A 25,173-nucleotide genomic window follows, 5' to 3' on the forward strand; every position below is an offset into this window, starting at 1 on the left:
TGTTATCGAAATACCTGCATTGTTTGCAGAGTAGCCAGCGTCGGGATAAAAGTTGTGGATGTGAAGATTGTATTATAGACGAAAACTAGATACGTTTATCACGAAGTCACGAGCACGAATGGATTCTGCTACGAATATGTTTCCAGAACATTATCGAGGAGACCGGCTTATACCGCACTTTGACCTCTATTGTTCATTTCAATCACATACCAAAACTGGATAACCAGCCTATCTAGTAGCTCTTCTTTTTGGCATCCTTCTTCTTGGTCTTGATAGCTGGAAGGTTGAACTTGGGTGACTCGCCATTACCCAGAGCCTTCCAGTGTCCAAGATCGCGGGTCTGATCCCAAGTAAGAAATCCAACCCAGGGTTGAACATTATAGTGTAGCTTGAGCTTCACATCCTCTGTCGCTGCAACCTTACCAGTAGGGTGAGTAATTTGATACTTTGGTTTCTGGTTCTTGAGACCCAAGAAGCCACTAGTGACAATGTGAGATTGCGATCTATTTTACAGAGTATATGAACTTACCGGTCGGGGTCTATAGTCTTTCCTTCAGCGCTGCGCTTGAGCTTCTTCATAGCAACAGGTCCAATGTTCTGGAGATGGTCGGCGCTAGGATTCGTGATGATCTTGTCCCAGATAACAGCCTCGTTGGTCGAATTGTTGGGTCCAGGCCACTCGGCAGTGACATAGACAAAGACTTGCTTAGTATTCCATGTGAAGAGGCTTCTCAGATCGGCATCCAGGTCAAATCTAATAATTGCGTATTCCTCCTTCTTGGTGCTGTAGTAATGCGGTCGACCCTTGACACTGATGAACAAAGGACAATTAGTAACTTGTGCGTGGAATTGGAAGAGGCAGACTGTACACTTGGGAGTTTGAGACTGCAAAGATACCAGCATCGGGGGCACGAGGAGCTATGAAATCCGAAGCAGCAATGAAAGCTGCGACAACGAATGCGACGGTGGTGAAGAAGCCGAGAGTGTTTTGGATACGGGTAAGAGAGTTGTACATAATGGGCAAGTATCTCAGCTGCCGGTGCAGCTTTTGCCCTTTATCCTGAAAGAATAGAAGAAAAGAGAGGTGAAGTTTGGAAGACGGACGTTGGTGATGTCGCGTCGTGGTGTTGAAGACTACCTTCCACCTAAAGCTTAGTACTGGCCACGTTTTGGGAGCTGTCTTTAGCTGGTCAGCGCTGGAGCTGTGGCGTTTCAGCCTTGTGATTGGACTGTGGGGTTGTCTGTTCATCAAGACCTACTATGTACATGATGATGTATTTATATCCAGGAACTCCGATAATCTCCTAATTTAATAAAAGCTATGCAGTTAGCTTACAACTACCTCATTTTAGCATATATCTATATATAATTTTGTAGGTTATTCCCGTAAATACCATTAAAGGTATGCTTTTCATGCTGTCGTCTTCCAACAATATGAACCCTGCGAGGCTGACACTGTCAGAGCAGTTACTGCCGAATCGCATGGACTAAATTTCGCTGCGCATCCCCACTAGAAACAGGCCTGTGAATGGAATGGTCTTGCTAGAGATGTTGGAACCTCGACTATTCAAATCCGATTTCCGTCCTCCGCGATTTTGCTAATTGATTTCCTTAATAATCCTTTCTTTCTTTCTTTTTGCCCATGGTATTTAACCACTGCTAGGACATTCTTAGTGCCCCGCCGGCAGCTAAAGGGTTCCCAAACTCTCCACTCTGCTTAAGCTGCACCCACGACTGGCAGAGAAGATCATCCGCCTTCCAGCCTAACGCATCGTGAACTGTCAAGGTGAAAAACTGGAGGCCCACGCACAGTCTTTGTCTGCAGGGCACCAGAGGAGGGAAAAGGCTCGATGGGAGTGCGCATTGCTCTTTCCTTATTCCTATTCTCTCTGCACTTCGTCGCGCCGAGCTCAACTCTAATCGATACTATTTAGTCCTCTCGCACACTATTATTCAACCGCCAACTCTTTCCCGGACTATGGGTATGCTTCCTGCCCACTCGAGTGATAGGATAAGACATCCCTGCTGACACCCTCTGGAGCTCTCCGGGTGACGAGGCAAAAATGAATAACTCACGGATGGTTAGTTTTTCGCCGTGTCGCGCACTTTTGGCTTGATACTTATTCCTGGACAGAGAGCGATCAACGACCAAAGACCACGAAGCTCCATGAAAATTGGGCAGTCTGCTCAGACAGATCGAAGCGACACATCTCGAGACGAACGATCAAACAAACGAATCAAGAAATCTGGTCCTGAACCGTCATGCGCATCTCGCTATTTTTCGAGTTCACGTCTAGCACCCTTGGAAGCAATCGAAAACGACAGTGAGCCGAGTGCCAAAGCCCCATGGCACCACAACTTGACCCGAGAGGATTCTTACGCGGAAACTCTTGGCGGCTCTAGTGTAATCAGCAGCAGCAATCTGACTACGGCAGCTGGTAGCTGCGTAGCAGAATACCGCAGCGTGCAGCGCAGGAGTACTGTAAAACGGAGCCGGCGCAGGCCGAGAGGGCCTCGTAGAAATAATCCATCGCCTAGTGAAAGCGACGACGATACAGTTGCTGTTGCGCATCGGAATCTTCCTCCTCAACAATCTCCCACACTCACAAGTCCAGACTGTTTGTCTATGAACATCCATAACAATAGTGATGGCCCCTCATCTGCCAACATTTCGCCGGATCTTCCCCTGCAATCAAAGCGATCAGCGACAGACTATGCTCAGAGTACACCGAAGCGATACAGGTTGTACAACGATTCCGAGGACGAGTTGGCAAAGCCCGGCACTTCTGCAGTCACAGAGACTCCCACAAGGCCCACCAGTGTTACAAAGCTAGTGTCCCGGTCTCCTTATTCACGAACTCAACGAGGAGAAATCAAACCTACCAATTTCGGGTCAGCCATGGAGCGCCGAAACTCAACACGCAGTGGGCCGAAAGTTGACGGAGTACTGCTAGTAGCTGCGGCATGTGGAAGAAGCACCTGGTCCGCTGGGAAGACTGATGAGCCCATCACGTTACATCTTGATTCCGGCCTGGCTCACCCATCCCATCAAGGTAGACAGACTTTCTCATGGCTTGAACTTTCCAAAAAGTCGATCCACGGTGTTAAACACAGCAATTCGCAGAGCCCCATTATTTCCATCCATCGCTCAAACACAGGTACGACCGTTGGTGGTAAGCTTGTGTTGAAGTTTAGCGACATTGCGAACGCCTCTATCTTCATCGCCTGGCTGCATGGGGTTGAACGTTTGAACGAGGTCAGCCCGTAAGTGCTTCACAAATAACATTGGTTTAACGGTTCAAGAAGAAAACTAACTGGTCAAAGGGTCGAATTGGAGAACACATTCTCAAAGGCGATGGGAGAGGCTAAATCGTTTGCGTCTAAATCAAAGAATTCCCCAGTCCCAATCTCGCCAGTTCCTTTCACAGCAAGCACACCTAGACCACCTCAGTCTTCCCATCGAAACCCATTTCAAGGAGAGCCCATATCTCCTCGGCGTCCAAAACTCAAGGATAGAATGCAGGGAGGCTTGCCTATTCTGCAGGAAGAAGCGAAGGAAGAAGTGAAAATGAAGACAGAGGATGTCGAGGATCCATTTTTGGAGTCAAGTCGGAAGCGCAAGCCTGAGACCCGGCAAACAAGAAAGTCTTCCCCAGAACCACTTCCTCTTTCATGGACAGCTCAGAACCCGGGTTGGGACAAGGACTGGCACAGGTCCTTGGTATACCCCCCAACTGGGAAGAACCGTGCAACTGTCGACAAGGAGGATATCATTCGACTAGATGAGGGGGAATTTCTCAACGACAACCTCATCAGCTTCTATCTTCGCTACCTGCAGGTTCAACTCGAAAAAGAGAGACCAGAAATCCTGGAAAAGGTATACATCTTCAACACCTTTTTCTTTGAGAAACTGAGATCCAATCGCGCCAAGATCAATTATGAAGGTGTTAAAGCATGGACTGCCAGGGTCGATTTGCTTTCATACGACTATATCGTGGTTCCGGTCAATGAGAATGCACACTGGTATTTGGCTATTATCTACAATGCCCCTCGTCTCCTTCCCAAGGAGGTGAAAGCGGAAATGAAAGCAGAAGCGTCCAAGAAAGACGAATCTTCAAGCCTACAGGATGCAATCATTGTTGAGGATAACGACCCAGCAGTGGAGGTTGCAGAGAATGTTTCTGTCAAGAAAGCGTCGCCCGTTGTGTCGTTGGATCATGAAGCCCCCAGATCAACCAGAAGCCAGGCAGCGACTGGCGATGGGGTTGTTCTTTTGGATAACGAGACTGTCAAGAATTCAGAGGCCCCCAACAAAACTAACAAGCGAAAGTCGACCGGAGGAAATCAGAAGTACAGTACTGATGAGCCCAGGATCATTACTCTCGACTCACTAGGCGCCGCACACGCGGCAACCTGCAAATGCTTGCGAGACTATCTAGTAGAAGAAGCGAAAGATAAGAAGGGCATTGATATCATGGACAGGCCTGGCGGCATGACTGCGCGGGGTATACCTGAACAAGATAATTACTGCGACTGTGGTGTATACGTCTTGGGTTACATGGAAAATTTCCTGAGAGATCCGGATGAGGCTGTTCGGAGACTACTTCAGAAAGAAGCTAGTCAGTGGGTTATCAAACCTCAGCAAATTCGCGCCAAGGTGAGGGACCTTCTCTTCGACTTCCAACAGGAGCAACATTTGCGGTTAGAGAGGGAGAAGGAGTTGAAGAGAAAACGAAGAGCAACAAAGGGGCCTGTCTCGTCACCACAGGTTGCCCCATCCTCACCCCAAGTACCCCAGAGAGCCCCAGAGACACCACAAGCCAATCATGGTCCCAAGAGCACGTTGGTGGACGACACTATTCCTGCAGAGAGTGAAGAACCTCCTCAAGCAGGTACTACATCGGCGTATTTTACAGTTGCTTCTCCTGAAGAGCCTCTTCGGCCACAAACACCCACAAGAAATGAAGAACCTTCCTTTGTCCAACCTTTAAGGGAGGGCTCGAGCAATGATTCTAAGATCTCTAGCTCAGGGGATGTCTTTCATTCAGCCCGCTCATCCCCGGTCGACACCTCGCAGCAAATGCTTCCTGATTTGACCACCGAAAGTCATTCGCCGCGCATTGAACGAAGCAGGCCAAAGCCACCCTCAACACCCAATTTTGTACAGAAGTTATCGGAATCTCCTGAAGAAGCGGGCCCAACATCCATCTCTTCTACTGTAAAGATACATAGCTCGCCTTCAGTTGCTCTGGCTACGAAACAAAGGGCATCAGCGTCGCCAGCTGAAGGTAGCCCGAGTGTTTTTGGTGGAAAACGAATCGTTATGAAGAGCATCGAGGATACCTCTCATAGAGAGGCCCAGTACAATGGGGTCGAGCGTACCATCGATTTGACGGGATGAATTTGTCTGTCTTGATAGGCGGCATAGTGTTGTACAATTTTGAGAAGAACAAAGCATCATGGATAGAGAGGTCTTAGGGTGATGGTTTGTAATGAAGGATTAACATCATGTCAGGACGGGCACAGTACTCAAAGTGATGCACAAAATAGAAAAGGCACGTCGAGTGAGAAGATTATTAAAGTCTATACCAATCACAAAATTTTTCCATTTAACACCCGACTCCTAAAGGATCACCAACGGATGCTAGACCTAATTCCCTGGTGCTAATGATATATAACAGGTGGTGCGAGTCGCAGTCTCCGCCACGTCTATTTGTGGTTGTATCAAATATCTATTACGCTTCTTCATTCATCTTGCTCGGCGTCTGAGCTCTCGTTCGTGCCATTCACCACCATCTGCCGTTGTATCCGTGGGATCTCAAACACGACGCCTCCGTTTCGCCCGATCTTTGCAGGCGGGTTCCATCTGCCTAGTCGGTGTTCTTTTCCTACAGCCACAACCACGCAAAGGCCGTCCTTGCCTCTATCACCACGCTCGAAAAGATCGATATCATTGACAACGCCATTGATTGGGCCCTGGGCACTCTCCTCCATCGACTCATTTTCCTGGTCTTCAGGCTTGGAGAGAACCCCGCGGAACTCAATCTTGCGCTTGTCCTCGCTGAGTTGCCAAACTCGGATGTGGCCATCCCAGCTACCAGTAAGAATAACATCGGAGTAAGGGATGGTTCGGATGGCGGTGATCCAGCGGGGTGTAGGAGGGGGAACGATCTCAGGATCAGGGTTCTGTTCGGCCGATGCTTCTTTGGGATCCAAGGCTGGGTCGATGCCATGCGCGATGGGCTCAATGTATACAGGCTTCTTCTTCTGGACACTCCACAGTGCAAGTGCGCCATTGTCAGAACCAGTCACAAACAGATCGTCGTCGATCATGGCGACACGATCCATGCTACCCTCATGGAGCATGGAGCGCGCATTCACGCCGCTTGGTCGAGACTTCTTGTCAACAGCACCACCGCGGAAGACAAGCTGTGTCTCTTCGGCGACCTTCCACAAACGCGCAGTGCGGTCTCGGGCGCCAACACTGACACAGCGTTCTTGCGCAAGAGCATCGACGTCAAGGATTTCATCTTGATGGCCAAATAGCGACTCGACATAAGCCATCTCGTCCAGACTCCAGACCTTGACTGTGCGGTCCTTAGAACAAGAGTACAGTTGATTCGTCCCCCTGCGAAAGACCAATCCAGTCACGGAGTCTCGGTGATGTGTCCAGACCTTGATAGGCTTGAGGGTGTGAGCGTCGTAGATAATGAGCTTGTTATCTGCACCTCCAGTGGCTACATATTTGCCATCGGGAGAGGCTGCAACAGCGAGGATGCGGTCAGTGTGACGCTGGTAGTTTTTATCCTTTGACTTTCTTGTGTCGCCCTTCACCCATGCTTCCAGGGACGGCTGCTTCTTCGGGGGCGCCGGGGGCTTCTTGGGCTTTCGTCGTGTTGTCTGTGGGTATTGGTATTGAGGGAGGTCTTGCGCCTTCCATTTGTGTAGGTATAAGTCTTTGGTAGTGGTGTAGATGTATGGGTCGCATACGGCGATGGCGGTTACGGCGTTGGTGTTGCTTCGGAAGAAGGTGCGCGAGACGTTGTCAAAGGCGAATTCCGAGGCCAATTGACGGTATACTCTGCCCTTTCCCTCTGCTACATCCTCCTGGAGTCGCTCGGCAATCAGATCTCGGTCAATGTCGGCGGCGTCGAAACCAGCTTCGTCCACGTGCTCCTTGATGTTCTCGAGATATCGCTCTGCTAGTCGCAATCTCCTCTCGGCAGCGGTCTCGCCCTCTTCATCATCCGACTCGTTGTCCTCCATTTCAACATCGCTGGCGACAGATGCGCTGTCAAGGCTTCCATCATCGTCTGAGTCGCTTCCAGAGATAGACTCGTCGTCTCGCTCGTCTCGCTCGTCTCGCTTTTTGGTGGGGCCGGCATTCTTCGAAGGTGCCTTTCCAGCAGATTTTGAAGCAGCAACTCTCTTTTTTGGTTGCTCTGAAGCCTCGGGACGCTTGCGCTTCTTCTGCGCACCTGGTACTGTGAAAAAGGACGACATATTGGAACGTCGCGAACTTGGCTGGCTGTTCACGACTTTCACACCCGCCTTGAAGATAAATTTCTAGGCTTAGAAAAAAAAAAGTTGAGCGACAGTGGATAACGGAAAATCCATTGGATCCCTGTAAGCCCAACTAGCAAATCAAAAGCCGGCAGCTGGGCCCAGGTTTTTCCGAATTTGGCGGTGGATATTGGCACAATCGAAGCCACTGCGAGAGAGCTCCCGGGTGAGCGTTGACGCGCGCAGCGCTACAGCCTAACGGGAGAGCTTGATTCACTGTACCTTCCATGAAGAAGGCTGAACAACTACCTTGACCAACTCCTCCACAACAACACATCTACTTCCCCCACTACACACCACACTATCGCCAACATGTAAGCTATATCTAGGCTGCAGCTACTACTTCAAAGTTACTAACATCGTATAACAGGGAGATACTCTTGGGAATTACTGGAAAGGACTTCACCATCATCGCAGCATCCAAGGCTGCGATGCGAGGTGCCACCATCCTCAAAGCATCTGATGATAAGACCAGAGATCTTAACAAACACACCCTTTTGGCATTCTCTGGAGAAGCCGGTGACACAGGTATTTCAATCAGCTTGCCAGTGACGGCAATCGCTTGTCGACTGGCCCCGCGATGACGACAGCTAACCCATAGCTCCTCAGTGCAATTCGCCGAATACATTCAACGAAATGCCCAGCTCTACTCGATGCGAAACGAGTCCGACCTATCCCCCTCTGCTCTTGCCCACTTCGTCCGTGGAGAGCTCGCTACCAGCTTGCGATCCCGAAAGCCTTACAATGTCAACCTGCTCATGGGTGGTGTTGACCCTATTACTGGCAAGCCATCCCTCTACTGGCTCGACTACCTAGCGTCGCTGGCCGAGGTTCCTTATGCTGCCCATGGCTACGCCCAGTATGTTGCCCCCGAAACATGTGTTCCAGAGAGACATATAATATGAACCAACGGGTCTGGACCAATGCTGACTCATGCTTGTATAGATACTACTGCCTCTCTATCCTCGACAAGCACCACCACCCCGACATCACTCTCCACCAGGGCATCAAGATCCTGACGATGTGTACCGACGAACTAAAGCGGCGCTTACCGATTGACTTCAAGGGCATGGTGGTCAAGGCGGTCAAGGCAGATGGGATCATAGATATTGAGTTTGACGACGACAAGGTGGTCAAGTGTGCTTAAGAGCCGTCCGCAAATAGAAAGGAAACATGAATTTGTATTACTAGATGGGGCTTGGAGGTTGATGCTTACATCAAGATAGTTTCCTCCAACTGGTTACTCATGACATCTTACATCAGTCTATATGATAGCAAGTCCCCCGACGGCATATTAAATTAAAATCCCAAGTTACAGCCGTGTTTCACAACTCGCTCCACGTGTAGGATACATCGGTTGTATAGGAAGACAACGTCTAAATGAGAAAATGATGTTCAGTAATTTTTAGCGAACATTTCTAGTTGGCTTGAACATCTCACAAAGGCCAGAACCGTTTCTTCCGTGGATAACATAGCTTCACCATTGCTCTGAATAATCCGTTCGACTACTTGTACGACTCCAAGAAGACTTTCAAATATATTCAAGGTAACAGCTGCCAAACACCGAGATACAATGGATATATGCACGCTTTTTAAGTAGCAATGCATACTTGACACATGTAAAATGGGAAAAGAAGACATTGGGTATCGATCCAAGATACTGGAGTGCCTACACAGTATTCGTGGTAGTTTGTGTTTTTCTGGACACCCCATAGATGCATCTTCGTCATATCAACCAATCATTGATGACATTTCTGGACTGAGTAGCATTGACAGCTGGGTGTTGACATCTCGATTTTGGGTCACAATCTTACCGCCAAGCAGCCGCACGATAAGTCTAGCTCGATCCGATATACACACTTGTAAGCCTCCATATCAGCATCGGAGATGACCTGCAAACAACAGTCCGGGTGTACAGATATCGTATAAGGAATCCCGAGGTACAAACTATTGTTGGAGAAATATTCCCGTACTCTCAGTTAGCATCTCTGTGCCACAAGAGGTCAATCAACAGGGATGGGTGCAGTAGAGAGTGGCATGCCGAGTCGTCACGAGGTGGAAATTGCATGGCACGATACGTAGGTATCCGTCACGCTTCGATTCTTTGTGACTCGAGGGGTTACCAGAATTAACTAGAATTATTCTGAATTCTGGAATCCAAAAGCCTAGGAGTCATAGATGTATATCCATGAGGTAAAGCATGAGGTCAATCCAAGGTGGCCTACCTGAAATTCGAAATGTGATTTCGCATGTTACCTAGAAACTCAGGATACAAACATAGTACTTGAAGATCTCGGTACATACTACATCAGAAAGCACTTTGATATGAAATCCAATGGGCATCGATTTATGGATTTTGTAAGACATTGACTTTACTGTTGAGGACATCGTTAATTTTATCTATACTCCAGATCGTCCCTATCCCGCTTATCGGGGATTTCCCGCGATACGGATCCATTAGGTTGTTGTTAGCTGTAACAGCGCGTCCAAATTTGGCTGGGCAAGCTCAGGGTCCTCATAAATCCCTGTAGGTGATGCTTGCAGCCGTTACAGGCCCCAATGCTTGAGAGCAAACTGACGCATTTGCTGTGTCTGCAATTGTTTGGAATCATTCCGTTTGATACGCTTGATTAGGTTTGCCGTGTCGCAAGTGATTTTTTGTTTAATATATCAATTTTTCCGTCTTCCGTCCGGGCCTGTTTTACATCTGATCCGTTAAGACACGCCCAAAGAGTCGAAAGTCTTCCTGCTGTACGGATATTGTGCTGCCAGTTGCCGGCTGATGCGAGAGTTCAATAACGTTAAAGCTTATGGGCAATCGTTTTACCTTTGTTTATTGAAGAACTGACTTCTCTAGAATGTAGGTAAGTAGGTATATTTACTCGATAACATCTTCATTGCCGTCTCAATAAAGCTTAAAATAAAATATCAACATATTATCAAACAACCTGTCGTCATAGGAGGTGAATGGTTGCTACGAGTCCTACAGAACCCACCAAAGAGGTACCTAGCCACCCCGGCTCCATCAGCCGCCCCGGAATCTAGGCTGGTATGGAGTCCAGGTACCGCACAAGTACCTCAGCTTAACCACCGTTTGAAATCGCCCCTTACCGACCGGGACTTGGCTGAAGTCCTTGCTCTAACACGGTCTTCCACCAGGATTCTCCGCCCTTCTCTGAACCCCCACAGTGAGACAGTAGTCTTAAACTGTCATCAAAATTTGTGTGAGATGTGATCAATTTTATACTCTTAAAGGGGTAAGTCGAAAATTTATGAGATAGCCATCGTAGCTTTATTGTCTTATAACATCAAGGTGTGAATGTTGGTGATATTGGTAATTTGTGCGCGCCCAAAGTTTGCCTTTTCTCTTCTCTCCATAGTAGGTACTCAGGGTCAGACTTCAACTTTTACAAAACTAGCGCTCGCCTAAAAGACTAAAAATTTGCGAGAAGCCTAGAAGCATGATCTAGCAGCTCAGGTAGCCAAAAGCAAAGTCTGGTTCTGACGTATTTCACAGCAGCAACGATTCAGGACGATAATTTCACCCAGTCAGAAGATATCAGATTTATCTAGCGTCCTTATCGTCATAAGTACCAGGTTAGTTTCTTTCTCAACTTTTTTGCCCAGCCACAGCATCTCTTTGACAGGCATTCTTGTCATTTCCTATAACCTCACTGGCCGCATCTGAGGTGAGCGGTGGCCAAAAAATACCTGTCAAGTACTTCCAGGCTTATATCGCCCACTCACGGCCTTTCCTGACCCACTCTTACTCTAAAGTCCTCCCACTCGCCCTCACCGCAGAGGCAACCCCCTCCAAAACCTTGCCCCGAAGTACCTATGTACAGGCCCGCGCTAACCCTGATCGGGTGCAACTCCAACCAATTTTTTTTCTCCCACTCTTCTTTCGCCTCTTGACTCTGTCCCTTTTCTTCCCTCTTCTTCCCACAACAAACCCTTATCTCACAAACTTCTCTTCCCCTCCTCCATCCGTGTTATTTTCTCAACACTCTGTCTTTCTTTCGTCTTTCCTTTGAAGATTCTGCGTGTTCTTCGAGGGATATTTGCACAGCACTGACATTTGCTTGTGCCTAAAAGTTATCATTTGGGAAATTATTGGAAGCGTTGGTCTTCCGTTTCTTTCTCTTGTTTTTCCTGTCTTTACTTTCGACGGGAATTTCACCAAACACGACTACTCTCCTTGATAATTTAAGAGAGTTTATCTGCCTATTTCGGATTTCACGCGTCTTTACGACCCGACTATCTCTACAAATTTCTCGACCCAAAAACCGACCGTAAACATGGCTGATCAGATCAACATGGGTGGCCTCTCCCTCAACGATGGCGGTCACCAAGGCCCTGCCCAGGGTCGATCCTACATCCCTCCTCACATGCGTGGCCGTGGTGGTCCTCCTCCCTCCGGTCCCCAGGGTGGTCCTCAGGCTGGTCCCCAAGGTGGTCCTCAAGGTGGTCCCCCCGCTATGAACGGTGGTCCTCCTGCCAACGGCATCAACAACAGTGCCTGGGCTAAGTAAGTAATCCATCTGCCGGCAACTCAGCCAGCTTTGTGGCATTAGGCATTTGCTAACCTCTTCACAGCCAGAACTACGGTGCCCGCCAAAACAACTGGAGCAACGATGTTCCTACCTTCCAGGGCAACAACAACCGCCGAGGCGGCTGGGGTGGTCGAGGTGGTGGTTACAGCGGTGGCGGTAACTTCGACGGTCACTCTGGCGGTGGCGCTCCTGCTGCTCGTGGATCTGGTGATGGACAATGGCGCGACGGAAAGCACATCCCCGGCCCGGCTAACCCCCGTATCGAGCGCGAGCTTTTCGGTGCCACTGCCGAGGACCCTTCCAAGCAGCACACCGGTATCAACTTCGAGAAGTACGACGACATCCCCGTTGAGGCTTCAGGTACAGACGTCCCTGAGCCTGTTCACCAGTTCACCACCCCTCCTCTGGATGAGCACTTGTGCCGCAACATCGAGCTCGCCCACTACAAGGTCCCTACACCTGTTCAGAAGTACTCGATCCCCATCGTTAGCAACGGTCGCGATCTGATGGCTTGTGCCCAGACCGGTTCTGGAAAGACTGGTGGTTTCTTGTTCCCTATCCTCTCTCAGGCTTTCCTCAACGGCCCTTCTCCCGTGCCCGCTAATGCCGCCGGTCAGTTTGGTCGCCAGCGCAAGGCTTACCCCACCTCTTTGATTCTTGCTCCTACCCGTGAGCTTGTGTCTCAGATCTTCGAAGAGTCCCGCAAGTTCGCCTACCGTTCTTGGGTTCGACCTTGTGTCGTTTACGGTGGTGCCGACATTGGCTCTCAGCTCCGACAAATTGAGCGTGGTTGTGATTTGCTTGTTGCTACTCCCGGTCGATTGGTGGACCTCATAGAGCGAGGCCGCATCTCCCTCCAGAACATCAAGTACCTCGTGCTCGATGAGGCCGATCGCATGCTGGACATGGGTTTCGAGCCCCAAATTCGCCGCATTGTCGAAGGCGAGGATATGCCCCAGGTTCAGGACCGTCAGACCCTCATGTTCTCAGCCACCTTCCCCCGCGATATTCAGATGCTTGCCCGCGATTTCCTCAAGGACTACATCTTCCTTTCCGTCGGTCGTGTCGGTTCCACCTCTGAGAACATTACTCAGAAGGTTGAGTACGTTGAGGATGTTGACAAGCGATCCGTCCTCCTGGACATTCTTCACTCTCACGCCAACGGTCTCACCCTGATCTTCGTCGAGACCAAGCGCATGGCTGATTCGCTTTCCGACTTCCTCATCAACCAGAACTTCCCTGCTACATCTATTCACGGTGACCGTACCCAGCGCGAGCGTGAGCGTGCTCTCGAGTTCTTCCGTAACGGTCGATGCCCCATCTTGGTTGCTACCGCTGTTGCCGCTCGAGGTTTGGATATCCCTCACGTCACTCACGTTATCAACTACGATCTCCCCACCGATGTTGACGATTATGTCCATCGTATTGGTCGTACTGGTCGTGCCGGAAACACTGGTATTGCCACTGCATTCTTCAACCGTGGCAACCGTGGTATTGTTCGCGAGCTTATGGACTTGCTCAAGGAGGCCAACCAAGAGGTCCCCGCTTTCCTCGAGACAATTGCTCGTGAGTCTTCCTTCGGAGGAGGAGGTCGTGGTGGTCGCTCCCGTGGCGGTGGTGGCCGCGGTGGTGCCACTCGTGATTTCCGAAAGTTCGGCGGCGGCGGCTTTGGTGGTAACAACAACAGCAACGGCGGCGGCGGCGGCGGCTTCAACACTGGAGCTCAGGGTGGCGGCTTCAACGCTGGTGGTGGCGGCGGCGGCGGTTATGGAGGCGGCGCTGGCTACGGTGGCGGAGCTGGCTACGGCGGTGGTGGTTACGGTAACCCCAGTGGCCCTGGCGCTCAGTCGTCTTGGTGGTAAACATATCACACCGAGACATTCGCATCGCTTAGGTGCGACACGATGTTAGCGACCGCTTAGCTTCGCAACATCTCACGTTTGCTATTTTTGTTTTGTTTTTTTTCCTTACTTGTTATCTGGTTGCATGCATTTGAACGACACGGCGGCACCATGACCTGCGAAGACAGACGAATGCCTCTTTGCCAGCAGCAACAGGCAGTGTTCGGTTCCAGGGCTTTAACGATGCATCTGATAGATTTCGTTTCTTTGATTTCGGCATACTCCTCGTTTGATACCCTTAGACCGAGACGTGGGGGAGCTGGAAGACGTTGGCAGCACGCTGTGATGCGATGGATCTAGATTCGGACATGAGTCAACAGATCTCACACAGCATTACGAAGTTTATGTTTCCGCCGTCTACCTGGGGTTTTTATCACCTCAAGGCATTTTTCACGCATTCACGATAGAGGGTCATGTTATCGCCGTTCACATAGACAAAAGTGGATTTCTCGGTTCTCTGGTGACGAATCGCTCGCTGATCCCTATTGGGAATGGGGATCAGAGGGAGAGCGATGAGCGCACTTGAAGGGAGCAAAGGATAATGGTCAACAGGACGGTTACGTCTGTTTATTAGCAGATCGGAGAGCACGAGCGTTGCCGCGCGACGCCCACAGGTTATGGCATTTGGTTTGGGCGGCACGGCATGGAAAGGATCACAAAAGCTCTTGCTCTTTGCAAGTCAGGAGGAACATGGACACGACGAAGGCTTTGACTCAAGGAATAATGAATGGGTCACGAGGCTTCTCATGACGGGGCCATGATGCTTCCCGTAGTAGAACAGATAACCAGACTGGACTGGACTGAGGAGTCCTGAATAAAAAAACGCCTTGATTTATATTAGTTTTCTCCAGTGATGATAACTCATTTGGTTTGTGATTTTAGGAAAATGTTGCATGTCTCGTACAGGCATACTTGATGAAAGATAGCGTGTCGGGTCGACCCGTCCAAAAATCCAGGGTCCAGTTAGAGATAGAGGTAGCTGTGTCGTAGCTCGATTTCATGACCTTAGGCCATGTTTAGGATAAGCCAACAGATCTTATCGGCCAAGAAAGAGTTGCAAAACGTATAAAATCTAAGCTCAAGATTCAGAGGTAATAGTATTTTCGATATATTAAACTATTAATAAACTATGCGTTGTCAGGCAGTCCATTTTTCTATTATACAAGCGCATGCGGACAGGCATGATGAGAGGCAACCAGCTGTACTGTGACGTGAAGCTCAGCCAAGCCATCAACGGATGCTGAGCTTTCCCCACCTCCGTCCTTCTATTCCACCTCACACTTCGCTTGAGCCTTCTCGCCTCATTCCCTCCCCCACCTCGTACTTGAGATTTTGCGTAATCTCCAAACCTAGTTTCACCTCTGCCCGGCGCAGAACTTGCATCTGCATGGCTTTCGTTGTATAAACCTTCATCTATCAGGAACCCGAACCATCCGCCGAGCCGCACAACTCTCGAATAAGTGACAGCCAACAAGGGCTACGTATAATCGACAATGGGCGTCTTCGACAGCCTCGATGCGGCCATCACCAATATGCTTGGTCAGTGGAACGTCTACTCGACCGGCCTGGTGACGCTGCTGCTAGTTATTTTCTCATATCGCATCATCTCAAACCGTGAACCTGATGTGCACCCAATGCTCCTGGCTCGCCAAGCTGTCCCGTCGTCAGTCCGAAATGAAGGAGAAAGTCCCGTCTACCGATCCCAGGCTGCTCCTCACGGCATGCCGCTCAATACTGGTCTCAACGTGAAGGACGCCGGAGCTTCCAAGTGGTCCCGTGGTCGCAATGGCGACTTGAGGGATGTCTGGAGAAAGGCCGCGGAGGGTGGTGAGAATGGTGCTAAGGGACGAATCCTGACTGTTTTGGGTTCGCAAAACGTTGTGGACCACAAGCTCGGTATGCTCTATCTTTTCTACAGCACGACGTTGCTAACGTACTTTAGACGACATTACCCGCCAGATCAACCTTATCGGACAGCACATCGCTGAGGCTGGAGGCACCAGAGTCGCCATCTACTTACCAAACTCAATCGAACTCCTGGTAGCGCTTTTCGCCTGCAGCTTCTATCCGAACCTAACAACGGTCCTGATCCCTTTCAATGTTTCCAACGAAGAACTTGTGTCAATGCTTCGGCGCTCCGCCGCCGATACAATGATCACTGCTCCTGGCGCATTCCCCTTTGATGCCGTCGTCAACGCCTACCCGTCTCTTCGACAGCTAATCTGGGTCACGGACGAAGGAAGCAACCACATGGACTGGAACGAGGTTCCTGAAGGCACCGGCGGTAACATCAATGTTTCTACCTGGCAGGACATCCTCCGGGACTCCCCCGCGCATGCAGGCAGCGAGCTCCCAGCCGTTGATCCCGAGAAGACTCCTTCCGACCTCGTTACTTTCTGGCAGACCAAGCCCGGCGAGGCTGAAGAGATGGTGCGCTTCAGTCAGGCCAACCTTGTCTCGGCCATATCAGCTCAGCTCGCAGCTATCCCAACCAAGGAGCGTATCAACCCGTCCGATCTGTTTCTACCAGCCGATTCTCTCACCAACGTTTACACCCTTGTGGTCACATTGGGCGCTCTCTACTCTAACGCTTCTATCGCTCTGAACTCCGTCTCCGGCCAGTCGCCAGACTTGGTTCTCGCAACTCAAGGTGTTGCTCCCACAGTTCTGGTCGCTAGTCCTGAGACACTTCTCAAGACTCACGAAGAGTCCACATCCAGACTTGGCTCCGCCTTGGCCAACGTCTCTCATGTTATGTCTACTCGATCTCTGGCCTTGGAGGGTGTCCACTCTACATCCAACCTCTTCTCTGGTTTCTCTGGCGCATCCCCATCACTCGGCACGACTCCTGGCAAACTCCGCCTGGTATTGGTGGCCGAGCGTGCTGGTTCTGATACTCCTCTTCTATCTGCAAATGTTCTGTCTGATCTGCGCATCTTCACTGGTGCAAGAGTTGTGTATGCTCTTACCGCGGCCAAGGTTGCTGGTGCTATTAGCCAGACTGCTTTCTACGACTACAGACTTCCTACCGACGCCAAGACGCACTTTGGACCTCCACTGACTAGCGTCGAGGTGTATCTGAAGGACACTGATGTTCACAAGACTACTGATGACAAGATTGAGGGACATGTACGTATTTTGCTGAGACCCTTTTACATGTGGACGGTGCACTAACATTACCTAGATTGTGGTGCGAGGACCGAGCGTTGCGGGAGGAGAGGTCAACGTTGGCGTCCCCGGAAAGATTCGACATGATAACACTGTTGCTTATGCTTAATCTAGCGTTTCGGGACTGAGATGAGTGGGAAAATATGCATTGTGCTGGGGTAGATAGACACATCGATGTCAGATACAAAGGATCTGGGGTCAGGACCTCAGATCCTTTGGCCCAGTTTCCTAGGTTAGTAGGTACAAGAAACTATTTAAGAACGCGATAAGAATTTCTTGGTATTTTTGGCTCTGGACATTACAAATGCTGAAGTCTTTTGCTCTATTCTAAATCTTAACGTTGGCAAGTGGCTATACAAATCTATTCATCATGCCCAGCTGGACAAAGCCATTGGCTTTGTGATGTCGGGATTGTTCTTGGTTTCTCCACAAGCCAGAATTGCAAGTAGGTCATATAGATGCATATGAATATTGACATAGTTTCGCAACTCATTATTAGTGCCTCATCATTGAAATATAGCTTCATAGTAGAAATGAAACGAGGTCACACGACCAGTCGTCGAAATTCGGCAGATGCTACCCTGCACCACTAGCAGATTGTCTAGGGAAGATCTTGGTCTGCGAATCAAGGGTCCTCCCTCCCATCTTCAACAATGACGTCGAGTAGCACGGACTCGGGCTGAAATAACAGCTGCACCGGTGGCTGGACCGCAGTAGAAAGAGTAGATCATAATATTTTTGCTGATCGCTCGCGATCTACCCATTCATGGTGCCAGGAAGAATACACGGGACCGAACGATCCGTAGTCTAGTCTGGTCTAATTGTCCGTAGGTGAGTTCATGCTCCTTTGGATCATCATTGATGGCCTGTAGCAATGGGGTCTTTTTAGGTAGTTGTTAGAGGTAACATAAGCCGTGAATTAGCAGAGTGGAGGAGGTCTCGGATGCATAAAGTTCCACGTGGATTCGGACGAAATGGTTGCACCGAACACAATTTTAGCGTTAAACATAGGATGACAGGATGGAATAGCTTCAATATGAAAACCCCAGTAGACTTTTTGTAGGTACATCAAACATAGGTAGCAACTGTTTCTCAGGTTGGACCGACAATTTGGATTGAATATACCCAAGCTTTCCTCGCCAAGCAAAAGAATGGCATGTTTCAGTGAGAGGAAAGCAAAAAAAGCAATGTTTTTATGGGCTGTGTATGTGAAATGCCCTGTCTTTTACACCCCTGGCCCCTGCATCTTTCGTCCCAAATTCGGAAGCGAGATGCGAGATGGGGACGCTCCATTGGTTATTCCCGGTCTTGGTTAGTTTCATTCCGTTTAAGGGTCTGCACTGAAAAGAGCCGGATAAATATGCCAATGCAACCAAAGAAATAATTTCAATTCACTATGTCTTGTATGAGAGACAATTATTACTACCCCAGAAGCTCATAGGTGGGAATTAGTTACTCAACAACTATGTACCATAGGTAGGTACACTAGATTAGTAGTTGACTAGGTACCAATAAAGAAGTTCCCAATTAAAAAGATAGAGATATCCACATTACTAACACAATGGAGATGACAGACATCTCCATCCAGAGTCCAGACTTGTTTAGCTTTGGGGCTGTTAATCTTAAGGGTCCTTTTGACAACATCCAAGCTTTTTTCTTTGCTGCTGCGCATCTTGTTATTAGCCCAATAATATCCTGACTGGCTTAACTCTGGCTGAAATGATGCCCAGTTGGCGTTTCTGGCAGAATTAGCATTGATATGACAAACTAGTGCGACTCAACCAGTATCAACAAGGAAGGCGATATGTAGAGTCTGATATAGGGGATCGTCTTATTATCATACCGAACCTCATATACAGATTGACCTAATTGTACATCTTTAATAATTTAGCATCTCCGGCAGCAGGTTATAGGCTGTACTTATGCGGTGTTGGAACACTCAACGTCTGAACTTGGAACCCCTTAGAATGACAACAAGGTCAGAATTAGTCTCAGATCTATCCGTAATACAGTGCACGAATCGCCTATCTGTGCCCCAACAGTCAAATCTCCAATACACAGACGAGAACACGGCAGACACCGGCAGATTCGTAGGTAGTAGCAGTAACTTCGGGGCATTCGGCTGTGGTTGGATTAAATGCCAAGAAAAACCATACCACTAAAGGTGTACCCCTTCCCTTAATTCTCCCTCCGTCTCTTACTACATACTACACTTGGTCAATTCATCTACATCTTTCGACTCAACAATCAGTTTCAATACAATGGGACCAGGATAAAGGGGAAGAACGAGAACCACCATCACATATAGCGGGCGTTCTCTCCCCCATCCTGTCTCCCCGCTACTCGACCGACCGACCCCTTTCGGTGACGCCGTTACTCATCTGGATCCCAGCAGCCCCGCGTGTGTGTACTAAAGCACCAGTCAACTAAACCGCTAAACACCAGCCATTCGCTCGCTCTGAACTCTCCTATTCATTGCTTATTAGCACGGGCGACCTCGTATGTCGCAAACCGCCCTTACTGTCGCGTCACCTCAGGCAAAGGAATCTCGCATACGCTCGAATAGCCCAATGAGCCAGAATGGCAGCACGGCGGCAGCCAAACCCCCCGCGGGTCAAAATGCAACCGCACGTGCAGGAATAAAAAAGATATCTAGGCTTTTTGCCTTTACACGACTTGGTCGCGGCCGCCCGGAGAGTCCCCATGCGCATATTCAAACCGAAGACTCTGCGTCTACGAGAGAAAGCTCCCCCGACGTTCACCAACTTACTTCCCGACGGCGCCGCGGCGCAGGACCGGAACCTAGAAGACCTGCGAGAAATGGTCTTAGTCGCCTTGTCGCCGACGAAGAAAACCAGGCCTGCGCTATTTGCGCGACAATCGACTTTCCCGCTTTGCTCAATTGGCGACCAGGTCAACCGCGACCTTGGATTCCTCTAGCTCACACTCTCGCAGAGTTGTCTGCCTGTCCATATTGTATTTTCTTTCAGGCTCTGGTGGGCGGCGAGCCGGATACCACGCGCAAGTTTACGCCTTACCTACGAATTCGCCAGGCTTTTGAGCGCCTTGGAGTTAGGGAGAAACACGAGCTTGGAGGTGCTGTGTTGTTCGAGGTCAGCACCAAGAGCAAGGTGCTACCATGGGGGTATATCGTACGACTTATTGAGGGGGAGGATGATATGGCTGGATACAAAGAAGCTACGCCGGTGATTCGAGGTCGTGTGATACCTCCAAAGCTTGACGTTGCGTTACCCCGGATCTGGATCGACTATTGCATGTCAAATCACAAAGACACACCATGCGCTTCGCAAGGAGCACCGATGCGAGGCCTTAAGCTTGTGGACTGTCGGAATAATCAAGTGGTGTTTGTTGACGACCTCAATGCCGAGACTATCGAGTATGTAACGCTAAGTTATGTACGAGGTACCCCGACAGATGACGAATGGGATCACAAGGGACTGCCCGAAGAGCTGCCTCCATTACTCACTGATGCTATATCCGTGACTAAGTCCCTTGGATTCCGTTACCTCTGGATCGACCGGTTCTGTTTCCCTCAGTTCAGCGCAATCGAAAGACGGCGACAATTAGACAAGATGGGAGAGATATATGCGCGGTCTGCATTGACCATTATTGTTGCGGCTGGCCAAGGTGTACAAGATGGTATCCCTGGCATTAGTGTACCACGCGAGGAGCAATTATCGTTGCAGACGGAAGCTGGCTGTTTCACAACATCGCTTACAAGGCCTGACGTCGAAGTTGCCAACTCAAAATGGGCATCCCGTGGTTGGACATACCAAGAGGGTCTCATGGCGCGTCGGCGTTTAGTCTTCACCCCGTCACAAGTCTACTTCCAGTGTCAAACGTTGCATTGCCACGAATCGATTTCTTTCCCTCTACGAACACAACCCACCCTCAATCTTGGCCGAGTCTTTCCGGATGATGCTATCGGCAACCGTGCGAGCACCTACAAGAACATTGCCAGCGGCTATTTCAGCCGGGAACTCACCATTCCTGAAGACCGTTTAGATGCTTTCAGGGGCATTACTGATCACTATGCTCGTTTAGATGATCCTCTGGACAGTGTTCTTGGCCTCCCCCTCTATCATACCAAGGACTTCAAGAACCTGCCAAATCCTAACCGGACAGACCGCCTTGCCGTTGGTCTCGGCTGGTTTTACGATCCTCCAGGAGATGCTGATTTATCGACACATCCTATGCAGCGCCAAGGCCCGTTCCCCTCATGGACCTGGCTCGGTTGGAAGCTTCGGCCTGATTATACTGGCCATGGACCCAATATGAACTTTTACCAAGTTGGTGACGATACGCCTCTCATTGATAATGTCTCGGCTGTCCCAAACATGACTATTTCCCTCGGTTTTAAGGATGATAAGATTCTTGACTGGGAGACACAGGGCGAAGAGATTACCGCTCGCTCAACACCCATCTCGTTCCTACGCCTCACGACATACTGCTTTGAAATTCGTCTTACTGTGCCGCCTCCTCCCCCCGACACCTCAACCTCAAAATCTTCCGATAACCCCCAAATCACACTTGCGTCGCCCGACCTCCTCGACGCCCTCCACTCTCCCATTGCTGCATTTCTCCTCCGTGCTGCGCAGTCTTCTCCAGATTCTCCCGAAGCAGCTTCAGAACCTCCGCCTGGTGAGCATGAGCTCATTGGTTGTTTTATATCTGGCCGCGACTGGAAGATTGATGAGTCTTACCAGTCTGCCAACGTCCTCATATGTGGTCGGCGAAATTGGGACGCTGATGACGTACTGGTCCGCCTGGGTACACTTGAGCTCGGCGTTGGTGGCTTGCTAGGCGTCGACGAGGACACAGCTGTCGTCAAGGGAGCGATGAACAACGACAGGCGGTTAGATGTACAGCTAAAAGAGCTTGATATATACTAACACCTCTATCTATGCACGGTGTTGCATCATATTATTACATCTGTCTATTCTATGGCACTTTCATTTTAGCATAGCATTCTGGGTCATATACAAAGGCATAGGGAGGACATACGATACCAAATATATAAATAATAATGTCTCGTAAGATGCCAGAAAGGCCAAAAAAATAAAAACGAATATGTGCATCAATGCTTGCACGGTCGGTACGGGGTGTTTGTCGGATGTCTGTTTATCAAGATACCATGTCATTACAATAGGGAGACGAAGCATATCGGAATAATTTAGGAAAGTCATCAAATAAACAATCAGAGCAACGCAAACATGCAAGTCATTCCACTCAACCGCGTGTAACAAAGGGAGCTATCCATGAATAGCCTCCTTTATCCTACTGTTATTTACATGCTATTGCACTTTTGGGTTAATTACTCATAAGCTCATATCTCTTTTCAGATTGAAGGAGTCGTCCTCGATGATTAATATTCTAATTTAGACCAACTTGTTGCTATTTAATTGATCAGAGGGTATGTATCAATGATCACACAGACCCAATGCCGTGTTACTTGGAATATAGAGGTTCCCTTCGCGTGTTTACAGTATCTTAAATGCTCACATGCCCATATCCTGAATTGTCCTCTTGGTCAAGTCATCTTGCACCCAACCCACAATCCTATTACCGACATCCCCAACCAACTTCTCATAATGCGGCCCTGAGAAGAATAGACCACAGTGGGCACCAACCTCGTCCACGTCTGCCATGTAGATATCGACCCACGTTGGATCTTCAACCCTACCTCCCTTTGTAGGCAAATTACAGAACTTGCGTAGCTTTTTTGGTTTTCCTGACTTGAGACCACGGGCCTCAGCAACAGCTTCAGCTTCGGCCTCTCGTTGACTCTCTTCTTCTTCTGCTTTGAACTGCTGGTAATCCAAATCCTCGTCAAGTTCTTTTTGGGCTTGATTTTCTCGCTCAGAAGCTTGACGTTGTTGCTCCTTCTCGGTATCCTTCTCTTTCTTCTGAGACTCCTTTAAGGCTTCTTTCTCTCGGCGAGCTGCTTCCTTGAGCGCCTTCTCCGACTCCTTTTGCGCACGCTTTTGGCGTTTCTCGAGGAGTTTCTCGCGTTCCCGTATGGCTTTGGCATGGTCTTTTACGGCGTTATCGTAAGCACGACGTAGACGCTTAACCTCCCGTTCCACTTGCTTGCGCTCGTCCTTCTCGGTGTATAGGCTTGGATCGGGAAACTCAGGGGCTGTAGGAGGATCCGGGAGGGGAGGTAAGTCAGCATCTACTTTCTGTGGCTCTGTATTATTCGATTCTACAGAAGCAATAGGATCTTGATCTTGTGGCGTAGGAGAAATAGTGTCTTGAGGCGGTGGGGACGCGATGTCCTCGTCGATGGGCGTGGGGTCTATGCTGTGCATGGAAAGTCGGTTCATGTCAGAAGTAACCGACTCATCTTCACGAGATGAACTGCCTTTGATGGTAGTGTTTGATGCGCGGGCGTTCAAGGTCTTGGTCTCTGCATCTAGTAGCGTTTGGTGATTTTTGGAGTTGCCCATTGTATCACGGTGTTCCAAAGTGATACTCGGCATAGGACTCTCTTGGCGCGCGTATAGGTGGGTTGTGTCCTCTGCGTTCACTCTGTTCGGCGAAAAGTCTAACTCGACAGACGAGGAAGACGCCGAACTTTGCGATAAATTGAGACCTGCGCCTGGAGAAGTTGGGTTCTCTGTTCGAGGGCTTCCCACCGTGGGGGTGTCTTTGGGTGGTTTTGGGCGGCCAGTACACAGAGTGTAGTAGTTGACGAAGCGTACCCTCGCCTTGTGCTGAGACGACCCTAGTTTAATGTCCCCTGACTGGAACTCGTCAACATCCTCGAGGGCACGAATGCTGCTGTATCGTGCCTCGAGTCCGGCCGGATCAGCTAGACAACTGCCAAACTCGAGGTATGAAAAGATATGCCTAGCAGCAGCTTGTATCAGATTCTCATTGCGATACTTGTTGGCAAAATGGAACATTCTCTGGACAAAGGGTCGTTCTTGCAGGCCTGAATCATTGAAGAAAGGTTGGTTGAAAAAGGGCTGGTTCTGTAATTGATCGCGTGGAGGCCGGGAAGAGGATGCCACTGAAGGAATACTGGTTGACGATCCTAGACCGGAGCTCTCAGAGTTTGTGAGATATAATGAAGAGACACTGGGGTCTGCTAGACTGGAAGTTTCAGGGCTGCCAGGAACTGCAGTCCCTTGATCATCATCTTGAGGTGGTGTAGGTGCTGGTTTGAACAGACTGGAAATGCCAGACACAACAATACCTGGATGAAGACCAATGAACGGGCAATCTAGAGATACATGACCGATTATTCGGTGCTTCAAAGGATAAGTGCCTTGAGGATCTGGGTTGGGCTGTGATTTAGTTAGTAATGCTTATGTATAGAGCAAGTTGAATATATACATACCATAAGAACAACATCAGCAGCCAGGATGCCACCCATAGAGTGACCGACGAGGATGACATCTGTATTGGGTGATTCATGAGGGCGAAGCCATTCGCTAAAGTTATCACGAGCAACGTCTACAGAGCGATAAGTCTTGTAGCGTGGATATATCTTTGAATGAATGACATGAGAGTCTGCGAGGAGGTTGGCGAGGAGGGCATGAACATGAGCAGGAAACGACCGAAACGATTGGTCATTGCCCAGAAACCCATGAATGTAAATGATTAGCAGTTTTCGACGCCCTAGAAAATCTCCATGGGGCGTGGAGAGGTTGTCTAAAGAGGTGTCTGGTAACAGAGACTGAGTAGACGAAGATCGTGGATCTGGCCCCAGCCACTGCCCTGAAGCTGAAGCTGAAGTTGAAGATGGTCTTGGCATGTATGGCCCTGAAGAAGATGGTATTGAAGGTGGTGATTGATATGTAGCTGGAACAGAAGAGTTGACTGGCTTTCTTGGTGGTACTGGAGGCATTTCTGAGTATGCCGGTGGGGGTGACGAGGAGGGATCCATGATGGTTGATATGAACAGAGACTTATCGTGTGCGAATGAGGTTGCTTCCTTGAACTTTACCTCATGAGGCTTG

General features: G+C 49.4%; 8 protein-coding genes across 8 annotated transcripts; 5 read left to right on the top strand and 3 right to left on the bottom strand.

Moving 5' to 3' along the window:
- Positions 1–232: 232 nt before the first annotated feature.
- On the bottom strand, positions 233–1,015 carry FPOAC1_010541 (uncharacterized protein; the record flags this gene model as incomplete). The annotated part of the gene is made up of 3 exons (XM_044854930.1): positions 233–479; positions 530–811; positions 870–1,015. 3 exons carry the CDS (start codon positions 1,013–1,015, stop codon positions 233–235), a joined length of 675 nt encoding a protein of 224 aa, XP_044702243.1.
- A 1,048-nt stretch (positions 1,016–2,063) lies between these two features.
- FPOAC1_010542 (uncharacterized protein) lies at positions 2,064–5,401 on the top strand (the record flags this gene model as incomplete). The annotated part of the gene is made up of 3 exons (XM_044854931.1): positions 2,064–2,081; positions 2,135–3,264; positions 3,325–5,401. The coding sequence occupies 3 exons, from the start codon at positions 2,064–2,066 to the stop codon at positions 5,399–5,401; spliced, it is 3,225 nt and encodes a 1,074-aa protein (XP_044702244.1).
- Positions 5,402–5,745: 344 nt separating this feature from the next.
- On the bottom strand, positions 5,746–7,503 carry FPOAC1_010543 (uncharacterized protein; the record flags this gene model as incomplete). Its single annotated transcript, XM_044854932.1, has 1 exon — positions 5,746–7,503. The coding sequence occupies one exon, from the start codon at positions 7,501–7,503 to the stop codon at positions 5,746–5,748; it is 1,758 nt and encodes a 585-aa protein (XP_044702245.1).
- A 491-nt stretch (positions 7,504–7,994) lies between these two features.
- PCB4 (putative proteasome subunit beta type-4) lies at positions 7,995–8,710 on the top strand (the record flags this gene model as incomplete). Its single annotated transcript, XM_044854933.1, has 3 exons — positions 7,995–8,091; positions 8,173–8,422; positions 8,509–8,710. The coding sequence occupies 3 exons, from the start codon at positions 7,995–7,997 to the stop codon at positions 8,708–8,710; spliced, it is 549 nt and encodes a 182-aa protein (XP_044702246.1).
- A 3,151-nt stretch (positions 8,711–11,861) lies between these two features.
- On the top strand, positions 11,862–13,978 carry DED1 (DEAD-box ATP-dependent RNA helicase; the record flags this gene model as incomplete). Its single annotated transcript, XM_044854934.1, has 2 exons — positions 11,862–12,091; positions 12,160–13,978. 2 exons carry the CDS (start codon positions 11,862–11,864, stop codon positions 13,976–13,978), a joined length of 2,049 nt encoding a protein of 682 aa, XP_044702247.1.
- Positions 13,979–15,510: 1,532 nt separating this feature from the next.
- FPOAC1_010546 (uncharacterized protein) lies at positions 15,511–17,294 on the top strand (the record flags this gene model as incomplete). Its single annotated transcript, XM_044854935.1, has 3 exons — positions 15,511–15,913; positions 15,960–17,146; positions 17,202–17,294. The coding sequence occupies 3 exons, from the start codon at positions 15,511–15,513 to the stop codon at positions 17,292–17,294; spliced, it is 1,683 nt and encodes a 560-aa protein (XP_044702248.1).
- A 2,461-nt stretch (positions 17,295–19,755) lies between these two features.
- FPOAC1_010547 (uncharacterized protein) lies at positions 19,756–22,098 on the top strand (the record flags this gene model as incomplete). Its single annotated transcript, XM_044854936.1, has 1 exon — positions 19,756–22,098. One exon carries the CDS (start codon positions 19,756–19,758, stop codon positions 22,096–22,098), a length of 2,343 nt encoding a protein of 780 aa, XP_044702249.1.
- A 606-nt stretch (positions 22,099–22,704) lies between these two features.
- FPOAC1_010548 (uncharacterized protein) lies at positions 22,705–25,100 on the bottom strand (the record flags this gene model as incomplete). Its single annotated transcript, XM_044854937.1, has 2 exons — positions 22,705–24,498; positions 24,552–25,100. 2 exons carry the CDS (start codon positions 25,098–25,100, stop codon positions 22,705–22,707), a joined length of 2,343 nt encoding a protein of 780 aa, XP_044702250.1.
- Between the last annotated feature and the right edge of the window lie 73 nt (positions 25,101–25,173).

This window comes from Fusarium poae, chromosome 4 (genome assembly GCF_019609905.1).
Source record: "Fusarium poae strain DAOMC 252244 chromosome 4, whole genome shotgun sequence".
Classification (NCBI taxonomy): Eukaryota; Fungi; Ascomycota; class Sordariomycetes; order Hypocreales; family Nectriaceae; genus Fusarium; species Fusarium poae.